Source organism: Castanea sativa, chromosome 9 (genome assembly GCF_040712315.1).
Source record: "Castanea sativa cultivar Marrone di Chiusa Pesio chromosome 9, ASM4071231v1".
NCBI lineage: Eukaryota > Viridiplantae > Streptophyta > Magnoliopsida > Fagales > Fagaceae > Castanea > Castanea sativa.
The window spans coordinates 38,885,334-38,899,337 of NC_134021.1; the positions used below are offsets into that span (position 1 = coordinate 38,885,334).

Here is a 14,004-nt window from a genome sequence, read left to right on the forward strand (position 1 = left end):
TTTGGTAAGTTTTAATTGGTTAATAGCATAATAATTTGTTGATGAGTTTTAATTGGTTTTTAAAAAAATTTAATTGATTTTCTATAAAAATAAAAATATTTATTAAATCTAATTTAATTAGAATTTGTTTAGTACTAAAAGATTGTTTTATCCAAAAAGTAACATCCGTCCCCTTCTTCTTTTTTTCAATTTGTTTACTTCATTTGTTTATCATATGCCACGTAGACAATTCTGATGAGTTTTTAATTAGTTTTAAAAAAATATATAAATTGATTTTCTATATAATCCGAATTTGTTTAGTACTAGAAGATTGTTTTATCCAGACTTCTGTTGCTTTTACACCAAGTAACACAAACATAAACCCTTTTCTTTGTGATATGCATATAAGTTGTTCTTGTTGGCTGAACGCAGACCAGAAATATTCAGGAAGCCAAATCTACCTTATTATAATCGAACCATCAACTATGTCTCGACCTATGGAACAGTGTCTCGATGAGGACCTCGTATTCGACATCCTGACTCTTCTGCCAGTGAAATCCTTAATCCGATTCAGGTGCGTTTCCCATTCATGGAATTCCACTATCATCAGCCGCCTGTTTATTACAACACACCTCAATCTCAATCTCAACCGCAAGCAACCCAAATTATTATCCAATACCACGAACAATGAGAGTCATAATGGTTTTATAGTATGGACGTTGGACAATGAATTGTGTACATTTGTTTGCAATAGCAACCGCACATTGACTGAGATTTCTAGGCTGAAAATCCCCTTTCCTCCTAAATATAAATTGGTTAACTTCTGTAACGGCTTGTTCTGCTTTGATAGTTTTACCGGAGGTAATCATATAGTAAGTTTGTGGAACCCACGCATTCGAAAGTTTAAGGTTGTCTCTTCTCATCATCATAGGATCAACCCTAATATCACACTTGGTCTTGGGTATGATTCTCAAAACAATGATTTCAAGATTCTAAGAATGGGGTGTACTAGTGATATTTTTGGACGACAACCCTCATGGCCTGAGGCTGAGATTTACACATTAAGTACGGATTCGTGGAGAAAGGTTTTGATATCAGTGGAGTCCATACGTTGGCCTATTCGTTATTTATATGATCGGCACTGCACACTTTTTAATGGAGCACTGCACACTATAGCATGTGCTGCGGACTACAAATTCATATTGTCTTTTGACGTCAATGATGAAAGATTCCATGAGATAATGTTGCCTCAAAATTACTTTGGTGGATTGAATGTATTGAAATGTGAACAGCTTCATGTGTTCAAGGGATCGCTGGCGCTGATTGTTTTTGATTATAATAACATAATGCATTATAATAACACAATCTATATATGTGAGATGAAGGAGTATGGTGTGGCTGAATCTTGGACTAAAAAATATATACCAATTGGCTTTAGTTACTTCTATGGTTGCACTGTCAATGGTGAACTTCTTTTTAAGAATGCCAATGGGCTGGTTTCAACATTTGACCCTGAGAGTCTAAATAAGAACATTTTTGCAATTGAAGCTGCTTCTTGGGTGGGTCGCACTTGCACCGCAAATTCTATGGAGAGTTTGATTTTACTTGACGGGGAATAAATGTGTCATCTAAATACAAAAATTAATCTGTTGTGCTTTCTAGAATAGTGACTATTTTTGTGAAGTGACAGGTATTGTGGTATCAAATATGCAATTTGAGTAATAAATTGAACTCTTATTATGTTCTCTCTCCTTTTTTGTTTTCCTCTTATTGTTGAACAATATATTACGAAGTTAAAAATCTTGATGGGGATTGTGGCTATTATATCCTGACTGATATACTTGTGTTAATGAGGTTGAAATAATACTTTTTAAAAAAAAAATCATACATTTCTAAAATATGTAATGGTTTTTCATTTTATATATACATATATATATATATATGATTTATAATTTAATTAGTTTTAGACTCTTTTGTTTAGCTCTTTTGTTTGCAATATTAACTATACAATTGGGGAAAAATGCCAAGAGATCCCCCTAACCTTTGGGATAGTGGTCACTACATCCTCTAAACTTTTTTTTTAACCAATTTACTCCTTAAACTTTATATATATGCCCAATAGAACCATTTGTTAGTCTACTAGCGGTGAACCTAAGACAGTATCGAGACAACCTCATCCTAATCTCCCTCTACGAACTTCCAATTCCATCACCAATCCCTTAGGGAGCTTGAAACAACTCATCGTGTAAGTTGGTATGTTTTGATTGACTAACTTGATGAGAACCTCCCTACCCACTTGGGAGAGAAGTTTTTCTTTCCATCCCTGAAACCTCCTCCAAGCCCTTTCTTTAAGATAAATAAAGTTTTACTTCTTAGCTCGACCCACCAAAGCTGATAAACTCAAGTATTTCTCGTACCATGTATGGCAAGGACACCATGGAGATGTTGGATCCAAAGTTGATTACACTTCTTAGTATTATTTATCAAATTTTCAAAGGCGGATTTATTTTTACAAGTTGGATACATCATGGTTCAAACCTCCCCTCCCAATTGTAACTATTGAATCATGCATTATTATTATTTTCGGTGTAGAATGAGGGTGTTTAGATCTTTAACTATTTCCTCTGGTGTGTATCCCCCCTCCCACACACCAGGCATAGCATCCGCTGATGAGAGAGCATGGGAAGACGATTCGTAGTAGCTCTGCGCACTACAACTTCCTTGGAAACTAATTTACAGAAGGAAGGCTACAATAATCGGCCAAAAAGTAAAAATGAACTAAAGCTGAAAAAGAGATTCAAGGAAACTTATTGCAATAGCAAAATGCCTAATACAATTAGGCTTAAATAGTTTAATTACCTTAGTTACTCAGACACTAGGATTCTAATAGAAGAATGAACATACAAATAAACGTTAAAGGCATCAATTAGAAACGCCAAAGTAAAAAGGGAAAACCATTGAATATATACTAGTATTAGCTAAATATCAATCAGAAACACAAGCGTCCTGAAAATACTCTAGAAAAACATTTTCCGATGTTTGGCTCGTATGTAGAATAAAAAGAGAAATAATTGAAATTAAATAAATTTTTTTTTGTTTTGCTTTTTTGGACCAGACATATATCCATAACTTGCATCATAAGCCATGAAAGTTTCTGTTCAAAATACGCCACTTAAACCTGGTTTAAACACAAGCATCCATAATTCTCACATTACCAAAATACTACACATAACAAGTTAATACATATCCATTCAAGTTAATATATATCCATCCAAGTTAAACCAGATCTCAAATAGCTTTGGGTGCTCCAAGAGTCCAAGTGCTTTCTAAGTTGCTGGAGCAAATGGGTTTGAGAGGATTGCAACAGAAAGTACCAAGAACAAATAGACTCCATCTAAAACAAATAAGCAACAAGCAACACCACCCCATCCACTTCTCTCTGTCTTGTCAATGTTTTACAAACCAATAGTGCCAAAAAGCAACATAATACAAGAACCCATTATAACCTGTCATTCATTTGAGACATAAAGGGGGCAAAAAATTACTAGTGAAACAGGGATTAACCTTGTAAAGATCAAGCAGAGATTTTCAATGCTTTTGATGAAAATTCAGTAGAGCAGTGCACATAGAAAAGCTTCCAACTTCACCTTATAATTAGTCAATGTTTAATATTTGAGCAAGTACCAAAACCCTACTTATCCAAACATTAAAAAAAATCCATAACTCAAACCAAGACAAAAAGCAACTTCCAAAGAATTTCATTTATGATCATTTCACAGGGATGTTATTTCCATTTCCCTTACCCCCAAAATCGAAGTCATACAGGAGAGCTAAAAGAAATCATAGTAGAGTCAATTTAGAAAATGAACCTTAACATTAAAAGCAATCAAAAAAACAAAGAAGAGCTTCAGGCGTATCATTGTACTCCATAACTCCTCAACCCCATTTGCAGCCATTCCCTAAACCACATGATACATCAGAGATCCCAAAACACATATAACATGCCGCTACTAAATATGAGTAGCTAATAACCAATCATAAATGAGTAGCTAATAAATATAAACTTGCACCATGGACAATTTATATTTTATACCTAATAATATCATTACAAATTTTTTTTTAAAGTTAACAAAATACAAAAATGACTATCAATAGTATTTAAATTAAATATATAGAAATTATATTATGCATCTTATTGTATATTTTTAAGTGTATCTATACATATGCATGGGTTTACAAACTAGTATAAAGAATAAATTAGCCTCCATCGACAAGGCCAATTTGGAAAGATAATTATCAAATGATGCATTCAACGATTTTCAAATGCTAAATATTTCTGGCATTCCTGAAACTATCGTGGTAGGAGCAATGAACCAACCATATGCTTATCTATAGAATAAAGCACGTGCTATTAGCTAGAGAATGTTTCTCAAAAAAAAAAAAAAAAAGTTTAGAGAACGGCCAGCCTCACAGTGAAGTAAAGCAATGTAACGATTCTCAAGTTTAATCTGATACGTGTCTCTATGCATTTTTTTTTTTTTTTGGAACAAAGATCAGTTTCACTGAAGACAAAAGAAGAGTTTTTTATAATAAAAAAAACTCAGATACAATAGCCTGTCAAAAAGAACCTGTGATAGCCAGGTTAGTGACTATTCCAACAAAGGACATTGGCAACTACCATATGGCTTGGATTGAACCCCATTGTCTTCCAGCTTGGTTGCTTTCCTTTGGATGCAATCACATCTAAGCAGAGTCCCTTCAATGATTATATTCAGATGCTTGTTGCTAGGCCATTGCCCACCTCATAGCCTCAATTTCTACCACCAGGTTTTCTGAGTTTGAAGTAGTTATCTCTGCCCTCAACATTTCACGGTTTCCACCTCCATGATTCCTTGTGACCATAGACAAGTTGGAGTGGTTTGAGCAAACTGCTGCATCACAATCCGCTATAATGGGGCCTTGTGCTGTTTTCTCTGGGGTCCAACAACTGCAGGTTGCTCAAGAAAGTACTGCTTCGACCTGTCACAAATTGGTCTATAATGATCTTTTTTTCTTGAACACCACTTGATTCCTTTTTACTCTTTAAATCAGGTCAAACACCATGGCTGCAAAAACACTAAATTCATCTCTCTCTCTCTCTCTCTCTCTCTCTCTCTCTACGTAGGTTGCAATCTTCTTTTTCTTCCTTGCTTCTCTCAATTGCATCTTGTACAAATACAAATATTCATGCCTTCTTTTGTAGTGTACTGGCAAAGAACTTAAGCTGATTAAGCTCTTACAAGTAAGCACACATGCTTGGCAAACATATTTTCATGCCTGCTTAGATCAGCCTAACATTTCCTACCAATAAGCATGTATAAAATGTCTTGCATGATTAATCTTGAAGTCTTCCTGCACTCAACGAAGTTCCATCAGATTTCACTGGCTCACTTGTATGGTCACCTTATTCAGCTGACTACTGTCTTCAATTAGGACCCCAACAACTCAAATACATGACTTTCCTCAATGACTCCTCCAACTGCTTCATTTTATCACCTCTCAATTTGGCTGAAAATTATTGCAGAAGTTGAAGAAGAAAGGTTCTTGACCTGAGAAAAGGACCTGAGATGGTTCTGGGCATGTTGCTGAGCTAATCTCATGATAAATTCCACCTACAGATTCCTGAGTCCTTCATAGCTTCCAAAACTGCAACACTGTCTGCCACAATAGCTCTCCTTATTGAATTCATCTACTCTTAACAAGACTATTTTTTGCTCTTGAAATTGGAAGCAAAGAATTGTAAACTTTGTGTAGCAAATATAACTGGTATAAGAAGGATATGTGCTTGATGAAGCAAATGGTGTAGAGCAGTGGAGGGGTCACTTATATATAGGGAGAGATAGGAAGATGGGTACTGAGTGGAAGGAGCTGAAAGTTTTGGGGAAAATCAGAGGCTATAGCAGTTTGAGGTGTCAGAAGTTTCTCCATGATTTCTCTCAGGACTCAAAGGAGTTTCAGCTTCATTGTGCTGCAAGAGAGACAAAAGGCATTAAAACATGACAGATGAATTGAAGAGAGACACCACAATCTGTTGTGCATTGTGTTCCTCCACCCACACACTCCTGAGAACCCAAATGACTCAAAAATTGAGAATTGATTATGTTTGGCGAATAAGGATAGAGAGCATGGATTAGTGCTATCCTTTTTTTTTTCTTCTGCCCAGGTCAAAATTAGGATATCCACCAAGGCTCATTAGAAAAGATGAATATCAATGATACATTCAATACTTTGCAAATCAAACAAATTTCTAGGTTTCGTAAATTTCCAAACCCAAAAACCATCACGGTAGGACCACTGAATCAACCTTATGCATTTCATACAAATATCAAATAATGTTCAAAAGCATGAAAAGTACATATGCATTGAGAAATATAGTATTCAGGAGAAAATCTGACTTGCACTTCTGCTGCATACAAAATTAAAGAAAATTCAAGCATATGCATGTCTATGCCCACTTATCAACTATCTCACTACCCCAACTAGCTTATATCACACAAGATAGTTTATTTCAATAAGTTCATGATTCAGAAGATCCTAACATTTTAAAACAATTTAACAATTATAAAAATAATAAATAAATAAATAAATAAATAAAACATGTATATTTGCAAAAGCAATTAAATATGTGAGCAAAAATCAAAAGCCTGCTATTTAATATATTGAAATATACAATTAGACTTATTGCATATGACCAATGAATCAGTTTCATTTATCCCATACAGATTGCAGAAGTTCATTGCCATTTTTCTTTGGGCCCAGCTAAGAGACTAAGCTCACCAACTAGATGATGTTGTCACTAAGGAATTACGTTTGCTAACCATGTCTACTGAACCATGACATTGCCATCTTTAAGGAAGTGCACAATGTGCTTGACACAAAAATCAGATCGCATGTAATAGCCACAATCTCCAAGGGAATTATTTCTTCATAATAAATTAATCTGCCTGCATTGATTTAATTCTAAAATAGGGGGAAAAAGACAAAATAATAAGAGTATCATTTAATACTCAAAATGCATATACGATGCCATGCCACAAAATACTTGTCAATATGAACTTCACAAAGATTTTCAGTTTGCTATTAACTTTACTTGACTAATCTTTGATACAAACTAATCATGATATTTGGATGACATTTTTACCTGATCAAGTAAAACCAAGTTCTCCATAAGATCAGCTGTGTAAGCCAACCAGGGAGTTGTTTGAATTCTAAGATTGTTCACTTTCAGGCTCTCAGAGTCTATTGAAACAAGCCTGCTGTCAAAAGTTTGAATTAGAAATTCGCCGCTGTTAGTGCAGCCAAAGAAAGTCAGAACCCAATCAAATAGTACATTTGTCTTAGTCCAAGACTCAACTATACCATACTCTCTCATTACCCATATGAGGCATATATCCGTATTTATTTCATCTCCATCTTCATCCACATTCTCAGCCGGACCAAGAACAACCAATGCCAACATTCCCTTGAACACCACAAGTTGGTGAAAATGGTCGTCAAACTTTGAATAAAATTCATCTAAGTAATTCTCCGGCAGCCTTATCTCTCGAAATATCTCATCATTGACATCAAAAGACAAGATGAAATTGTCATCGTCATTGCCCCAAGTATATGCAACAAAATGCAGAGCTCCATTCAAAAATACACAGGAGTTTGGCAGTACAGCAAAGATAGATCCAATATTGGGTACAGATTCCACCGACAATTCAACAGTTCTCCACGAATCAGTACTCAGTGTGTAAACCTCAGCATCAGGTGGCGGCGCCTTTTCATCACCAAGTCCCTCATAAGACACAATCCTGAGAATCTTGAAATCACTGTTTTGACAATGATAAGCAAATCCAAAGGCGACTGTTTCTAAATATTCGACAGTGAAGGGTCTGAAGTGCATAACATCGATCATTTTAAACTTTTGAATAAATGGGTTCCACAAATATACAGCATTTGTAGGACTAAAAAAGCTATAAAGGAAGAACATGCCATTACAATAGTCAACCACGCTGGAAGCTAAAAAGGGTATTTGATACCTAGAAACCTCGGTGAATGTGCAGTCGCTATTGTAAACTAAAGTACGCAGTTCTTTGTCAGAAGACTTGTATAGCAGAAAACCATTATGGCTGTTATTGTCATGGATATTGGATACTAATGACTTGGGTTGGTTGAGGTTATGATTGAGGTGTGTGGTAATGAAAATGGGGTTTGTGATTGTAGAGTACCATGACTTTGAAACGCACCTGAATCGGATTAAGGATTTCACAGGCAGCCGAGTCAGGATGTCGAATACAACGTCGTGTGGGAGACTCTCGTCCGACAAATTTGGCTTTCTCCTCAGCTGAGACATCGATGATTAGAAGGAAATGCGTGAGAGAAAGAGAGGGAGAGAGTGTATTTTTCGGTTTGCGTTTGTGCAGCGACGAGAAAGGTAAACTAAAGTATTACTGTAACAATTTGGGCACAAGGCTTAAATTGAATTTTTTTTTTTTTTTTTTTTTTTTTCCTTTCTATTCTTTTTGAGAGAGGCTCAATTTTTTTTTTTTTTTGAGCAGAAGGACCAATAAAATTTCATTAAACAGAAAATTAGTCAAAATTGGCTAAGAGTACATTATTGATATACGATGAAACATTCTTCATCCACACTGAAAAATTGCTAACATGTCTAGCATATCTAGCTAAATATGGTTTTTACTTTCTACACCCACAACCAGAAGTACAGCTTGTTATATATATATAAGTATATACATGGATAGGTTGTAGTAATGATATTTGAGTTTGGATAGTATTGTTTTATAAAGATGATAAAATGAAAATTCAAGTTCTGAAATTTTCAAATGAAAATTCTAAATTCAGGATTTTTTATAATGAGAAAAATAATTTTGGAGTTTCTGCCTAATTTAATTGGTGTTCAATTCCTATTCGATCGATGAGCCTTCGATTGATTGATGCTCGATTCCTCTTCACTGATCGAGACTCATAAAATTGAATTTCTATAGAATTTTCTAATAACTATTCTTAATGTTTGAAAATGTTTCATGTCTTGTGAACGGTTTTATGAAATATTTCAACTCTCCATACGTATCTTTAAAGGAATATTACTTTATGGGTATAAATAGTGGTTGATGTTCACTTGATATTTTTTTTTTTCTCCCAAAAGTGAGTTAAAGAAAAAAACACAAGAAATCTTGTGGGTATTCTCTAGAACTATCTGTAGAATAATAGTGTGGGGGCAAATATTGTCTAAGAATAACAATTTTGTGTCTCCCAGTTATCTAATTCTCTATTTATCTTTTTGTTCACTTTGTTCTTTCTTGATTACTTTGTGTATTATCTCCTACACAGCCCATAACTAGGGGCGGAACCACTCCCAAGTGTGAGGTGGCCATAACCCCAACAAAAATTTTGAAATATCCTTCTATAGTATGTAAAAATATTGAGCATTTTGAAGATTTAGCCGATAAAAATTGGAGTTCCCCCCCCCCCCCCCCTAAATATTTTAGTGCAATGTTGCTTTTATAAAATATGCTTTGCACCTAAGAGGTGTAACAAATTGAATCAAATAATTTCATAACTAACAAATTAAAGTAGGTATACCCTATAATTTCAAAAGCAACAAATTAAATCCTGAGATTTCAAAAAATAATATATTAAACTTCAATCTTCAACCCATTGTGTTAGATGTTTAATTTACTACTTTCTGAAATCCTAATTTTCTTTAAGGTAATGACCAAATTGATCTTTTTTGGGCTCTTTGACCATAGGAGTGTTTGTCTTGTTAGTACTTTATAGGACTGACCTAGTATGTCTGTCTTGTCATTGTTACAAAGTTCAAGTTGTGCCCCAATTAATTTAAATTTTCGTTAAAAAATTAAACCTCAAATGAATAGATAGTAAGTTTTTCAACTACAATATCTCATACTAGTTTAATTGATGAGTTTAGAATGAAATATTGAATCAAATGCGGCTGATATATTTTGAATGAGTGAGAAAAATGAGATGGAAAGTGACAAAACATTCATGATATTCACATCAGGGCTGTGAAAATTTGAAAATCTTATTGTTCATGCAAGAGGTTAGTTCCGTTGATGAGTCTAGTATGGTATGAAGCTTTAGCATAACACCTAGTCAAATTACAATACAAGTGATCTCTTCATTTGTTTAGTAGATACATTTCCAGTAAACAAGAAAGTAAAGATAATGTAAAAGTTACCATTATTGTTCATCTCTTTTTGTGTTTAGTGATAAGAGTTTTTTTTTTTTTTTAATGTAAAATTGTCTTTTATATATATATATGATTAGATAGTATGCATCTTACATAGTTCATGTCTAATTTGGTGGGGCCAATTAATCTTTAGATGGATGCAATTACTAATAACAGAGACTATTCTCCGGCTAAAAAGAAGAAGAAGAAATAAAGCTATCCACGGACTCATTTTTTGCACACCTTGGCAAGATAATCATGTCCTCAGAGTTAACATTAAAATGAAGTTTTACCAAAATCATCTTTGAACAATTTGAAATATGATTTCATTTGTGTGGCCCTCATGGATTATTTTGTTTAGGTGTAACCGATTTGATCTGTCAATTGTTTTGTTTTTTAATACCAGATTTGATCAATCAATAAAATAACATTACATATAAAATAAAATAATTTGCATCAGATTGATCCATTGCAAAAAAAATTCTTATTTTTGAACGAATGAGCGACTCTCGCAATGAATGCAATTAATAGAGAGTCTAATAGAAGTGAAAATCAAAAATCAAAGTACAATGTAGAAATTCCCAAGCCTAAGATCAATCAAACAAAGTCCAAATTGGTAAGGACTTCAACTAGTCAATAGATCTCACGACATCCTCAAATGTACGGCTGTTTCGTTCCTTTCACACTAACCATTTCAGGCATGCTAGCATCGTATTCCATACATCCAAGAAAAAGAACTAATTGTACAGGAAGAATGACATTGAATCATTTAGTAATTATTAATCTCTTGTGCACCTTGACACCAATTTCCTAATCAAGAAACTATAAAGGTAGGACCAATGAGTCAACCTTATGCATCTTATACAAATGGCAAATATCCATGCTTCTCTTGACGGCTAATGGCTAAGAACATAGCCAGATCTTGCTGATTAACATTTCTGCCACTAGGACAAAAATTAAATAAGATTATGTTTGCTATACAGTAGGAACTATGCTTGACAATTTTGTCAAGTCAAATAATGTTCATGACACTCCTGATACAATAGCCATAAGTTTATATAAATATAATAGCCATAAACTTTAGAGGAGCCCTCTCTCTCTTGGCTGGATAAATTTCAGTCTTCCACATCACAACAATGCTTTAAGAGGACAATTATCTCTTTTACAAGAACCCCCATCAAGGAAAAGGTAAAGCAAAAAACGAATCTAGATTCACAAGACTCGCAAAATGAAGTTTTTTTTTTTTTTTTTTTAAAGGAACTAGTACTTACAAGACTCAAAAAATTAAGGACCACCAAGTGCCCATTAGCACTTTGTATCTTGATTAGCACTCTGCTGCAGGGGTCACTCCTAGCCTCTTTTGCCTATTTTCCTGTACTTAAAACCTTTCCAAACTAAATTCCAATGATTCAATTATCAACCATCATCAATATCAACGAAACAATCATAAAAAATCTAAGACTCAAAGCGAATCAAAACAGAAGAATCAAAATACATCTCAAAATTAAGTTGAATCCATCCAGGTGCAAAAGAAACCCCTCTAAACTAGGGCATTGAGCTAATGTCATTTACCGAAAGGATTGTTTTCCATTTACTTGGATCCGAAAAGTTACCTACACGTTAATAGAACTGTACCAATCAAAAAGAAAAAAGACAGATGCTTTTCTACAGGTGCTCAAAGATGACCTCTCTTTCCATGACGTTGTGCGAAAGGTTTTGTGTGCTGCTCATAGAGCCCATAAATAAAAGCAAAAATAAACTGAATAATAAAATAAACTGACTTTTTAAACTGGAGCCAAACACGTCCTTCATTTTTTTTTTTTCACGGTATACACTCAAAATTTTATACACGTGTAGATAAAAAACAATCTAAATTTGTTACTTTAGAATGATCATAAGCTTTTTACTTTAAGATGTTGCATTCCATCCCAATGCCTTTTTAAGAAGTGAGAATTAATTAAAAAGCTGCATTAACAACTTCTTTTTCTTTTCTTTTTTATATACATAAGTAATAAAAGATTACAAGCAAATAAACTAGAAATGCATAAATCCCCAAGCCTGAGTCAATCAAACAAAGTCCAAATTAGTAAGGACTTCAACTAATCAATAGATCTCACAACATCCTTGAATGTGCGACTGCTTCATTCCTTCCACATGAACCACATCAGGCATGCTCGAACTGCATTCCACACATCTAAGAAATGTTTCCCAAATAGTTCTACCAAACAAAAAGGAGGGGTGCTACTGTCTTCGGTAGTTAACAATTTGAATTTTGGACCTCTTTTTGAACATTGAGCATTTAGCTTTGTCTTGTAAAACTATTTGGCAGGACTAAGAATGCAAACAACTGGTAGATGCCACTAGCCAGTAGAGCCCCAAAACTATTAGACTAAAATTCATCCACATAAGTCGATATATAATTATTTATAAGTTTGCTTTGAGCACTCATGTTAGTGAGTGTATAATAGAAAAATGTGAAAAATTTACATAATTTTATCTAAAAATAACTCACATTAGCCCAAATATATAATTGTGTTAATTTACAAGTTTGCTACAATAATAGTGTAAATTTTTTTTTTGAAACTATTGTTTCTTTACGTATCTCAAGAATAACGGAAGAGAATTGACGGCAGTTGTTGTGTGTAAAGAAAGAAAAACATTTAAAAAAATAAAGAAAATTTGATATTTTAATGAAATATAGTGTAAAATATATAATTTGATATAAGGTATTTTGAAAAGTAAGTATGCAAAATAAATTAAAAAAATAAGTTCATATGCTAAAATAGACAATAATTTTTGCACAAGCTGACGCGAATGCTCTAAACCATGTAAATTTACATTAACACTACTCATTTTGCATTTAGCTTAATTTTTCATTCTTTGTTGTTGTTGTTGTTGTGTGTGTGTGTGTGTGTTTTTTTTTTTTTTTTGCTAAAGAAAAGAGAAACAATTAAAATTAATATTTTAATAAATGTAGTATAAAATAAATAATTTAATATGAAATATTTTAAAAAATGAGTAGGTAAAATAGAAAAAATAAATCCTTATCATAAAATAAACTGAAATTTTTGGATGAGCTGAGCTGACATGTAAGCTTTAAGCTTAGGGTCCGTTTGGATAGAACTTATTGCTGAAAATTGAAAACTGAAAACACTGTACCAAAATAATTTTTAAATGTGTGAATAGTGTCGTGGGACCCATTTTTAATAAAAAAAATTCTGTAAAGTGAAGTTTGTAGGTCCTGTAAACAGTACATGGGACCCACAAATGTGCTGAAAAGTCAGCAAAAGTGGGCTACTGTTCATGCACAGTGCATGAACAGTAGCCTTTGTCCCCTGACCCATACAGCAGCAAAAAAAAAAAAAAAACAAAACAAAACAAAACGCAAAACGCTGGACGTGGCCACAAAACGCCCAATCCAAACTCAGCCTTAGTTTCCTAAGAAGAGAGCCCAACTATCTGAATGCTAGAACCAACAGACCTATATGTTTGGGCTCTTTAATAACACTAGGCTTAAAAGGATTGTTTGTCTGATTAATGGGACTCACCAAATTGTCATTGGGCCATTCAAGTTATGGACCAATTAGTTTGGTGGACTCAACCCACTTCACCATCATGCAATGTTCAAGAGATAAATCACTCTGATGACTTGCTTTTTTAATTATGTGTTATTTAAAGTCATTTTTCCAAATGTGGGTGTTTGGGACTTTTCAATGGCAAATGTAGACAGAGATATGATATGATATTTCATCAGATGGGCAAGGACGGCAATAAGATGGAGTAGGAGTCGATCA

General features: G+C 33.8%; 2 protein-coding genes across 2 annotated transcripts; one reads left to right on the plus strand and one right to left on the minus strand.

Annotated features, from left to right (window-relative positions):
* Window positions 1-464: 464 nt before the first annotated feature.
* LOC142609188 (F-box protein At3g07870-like) lies at window positions 465-1,598 on the plus strand. Its single transcript, XM_075780799.1, has one exon. It carries the CDS (start codon window positions 465-467, stop codon window positions 1,596-1,598), a length of 1,134 nt encoding a protein of 377 aa, XP_075636914.1.
* Window positions 1,599-4,574: 2,976 nt separating this feature from the next.
* LOC142609885 (F-box protein At3g07870-like) lies at window positions 4,575-8,421 on the minus strand. The gene is made up of 2 exons (XM_075781612.1): window positions 7,160-8,421; window positions 4,575-5,986 (listed from the first exon to the last, which is right to left on the minus strand). Exons 1-2 carry the CDS (start codon window positions 8,354-8,356, stop codon window positions 5,906-5,908), a joined length of 1,278 nt encoding a protein of 425 aa, XP_075637727.1. The 5' UTR covers window positions 8,357-8,421; the 3' UTR covers window positions 4,575-5,905.
* Window positions 8,422-14,004: the final 5,583 nt, after the last annotated feature.

Bases quoted from the DNA above. Each gene is read 5' to 3' on its own strand.
- LOC142609188 (XM_075780799.1), top strand. From the start codon at position 465: ATGTCTCGACCTATGGAACAGTGTCTCGATGAGGACCTCGTATTCGAC.
- LOC142609885 (XM_075781612.1), bottom strand. From the start codon at position 8,356: ATGTCTCAGCTGAGGAGAAAGCCAAATTTGTCGGACGAGAGTCTCCCA. The intron at 5,987-7,159 runs GTAAAAATGTCA...TCTCTCTTGCAG, and splicing joins ACTTGGTTTTACTTGATCAG to CACAATGAAGCTGAAACTCC.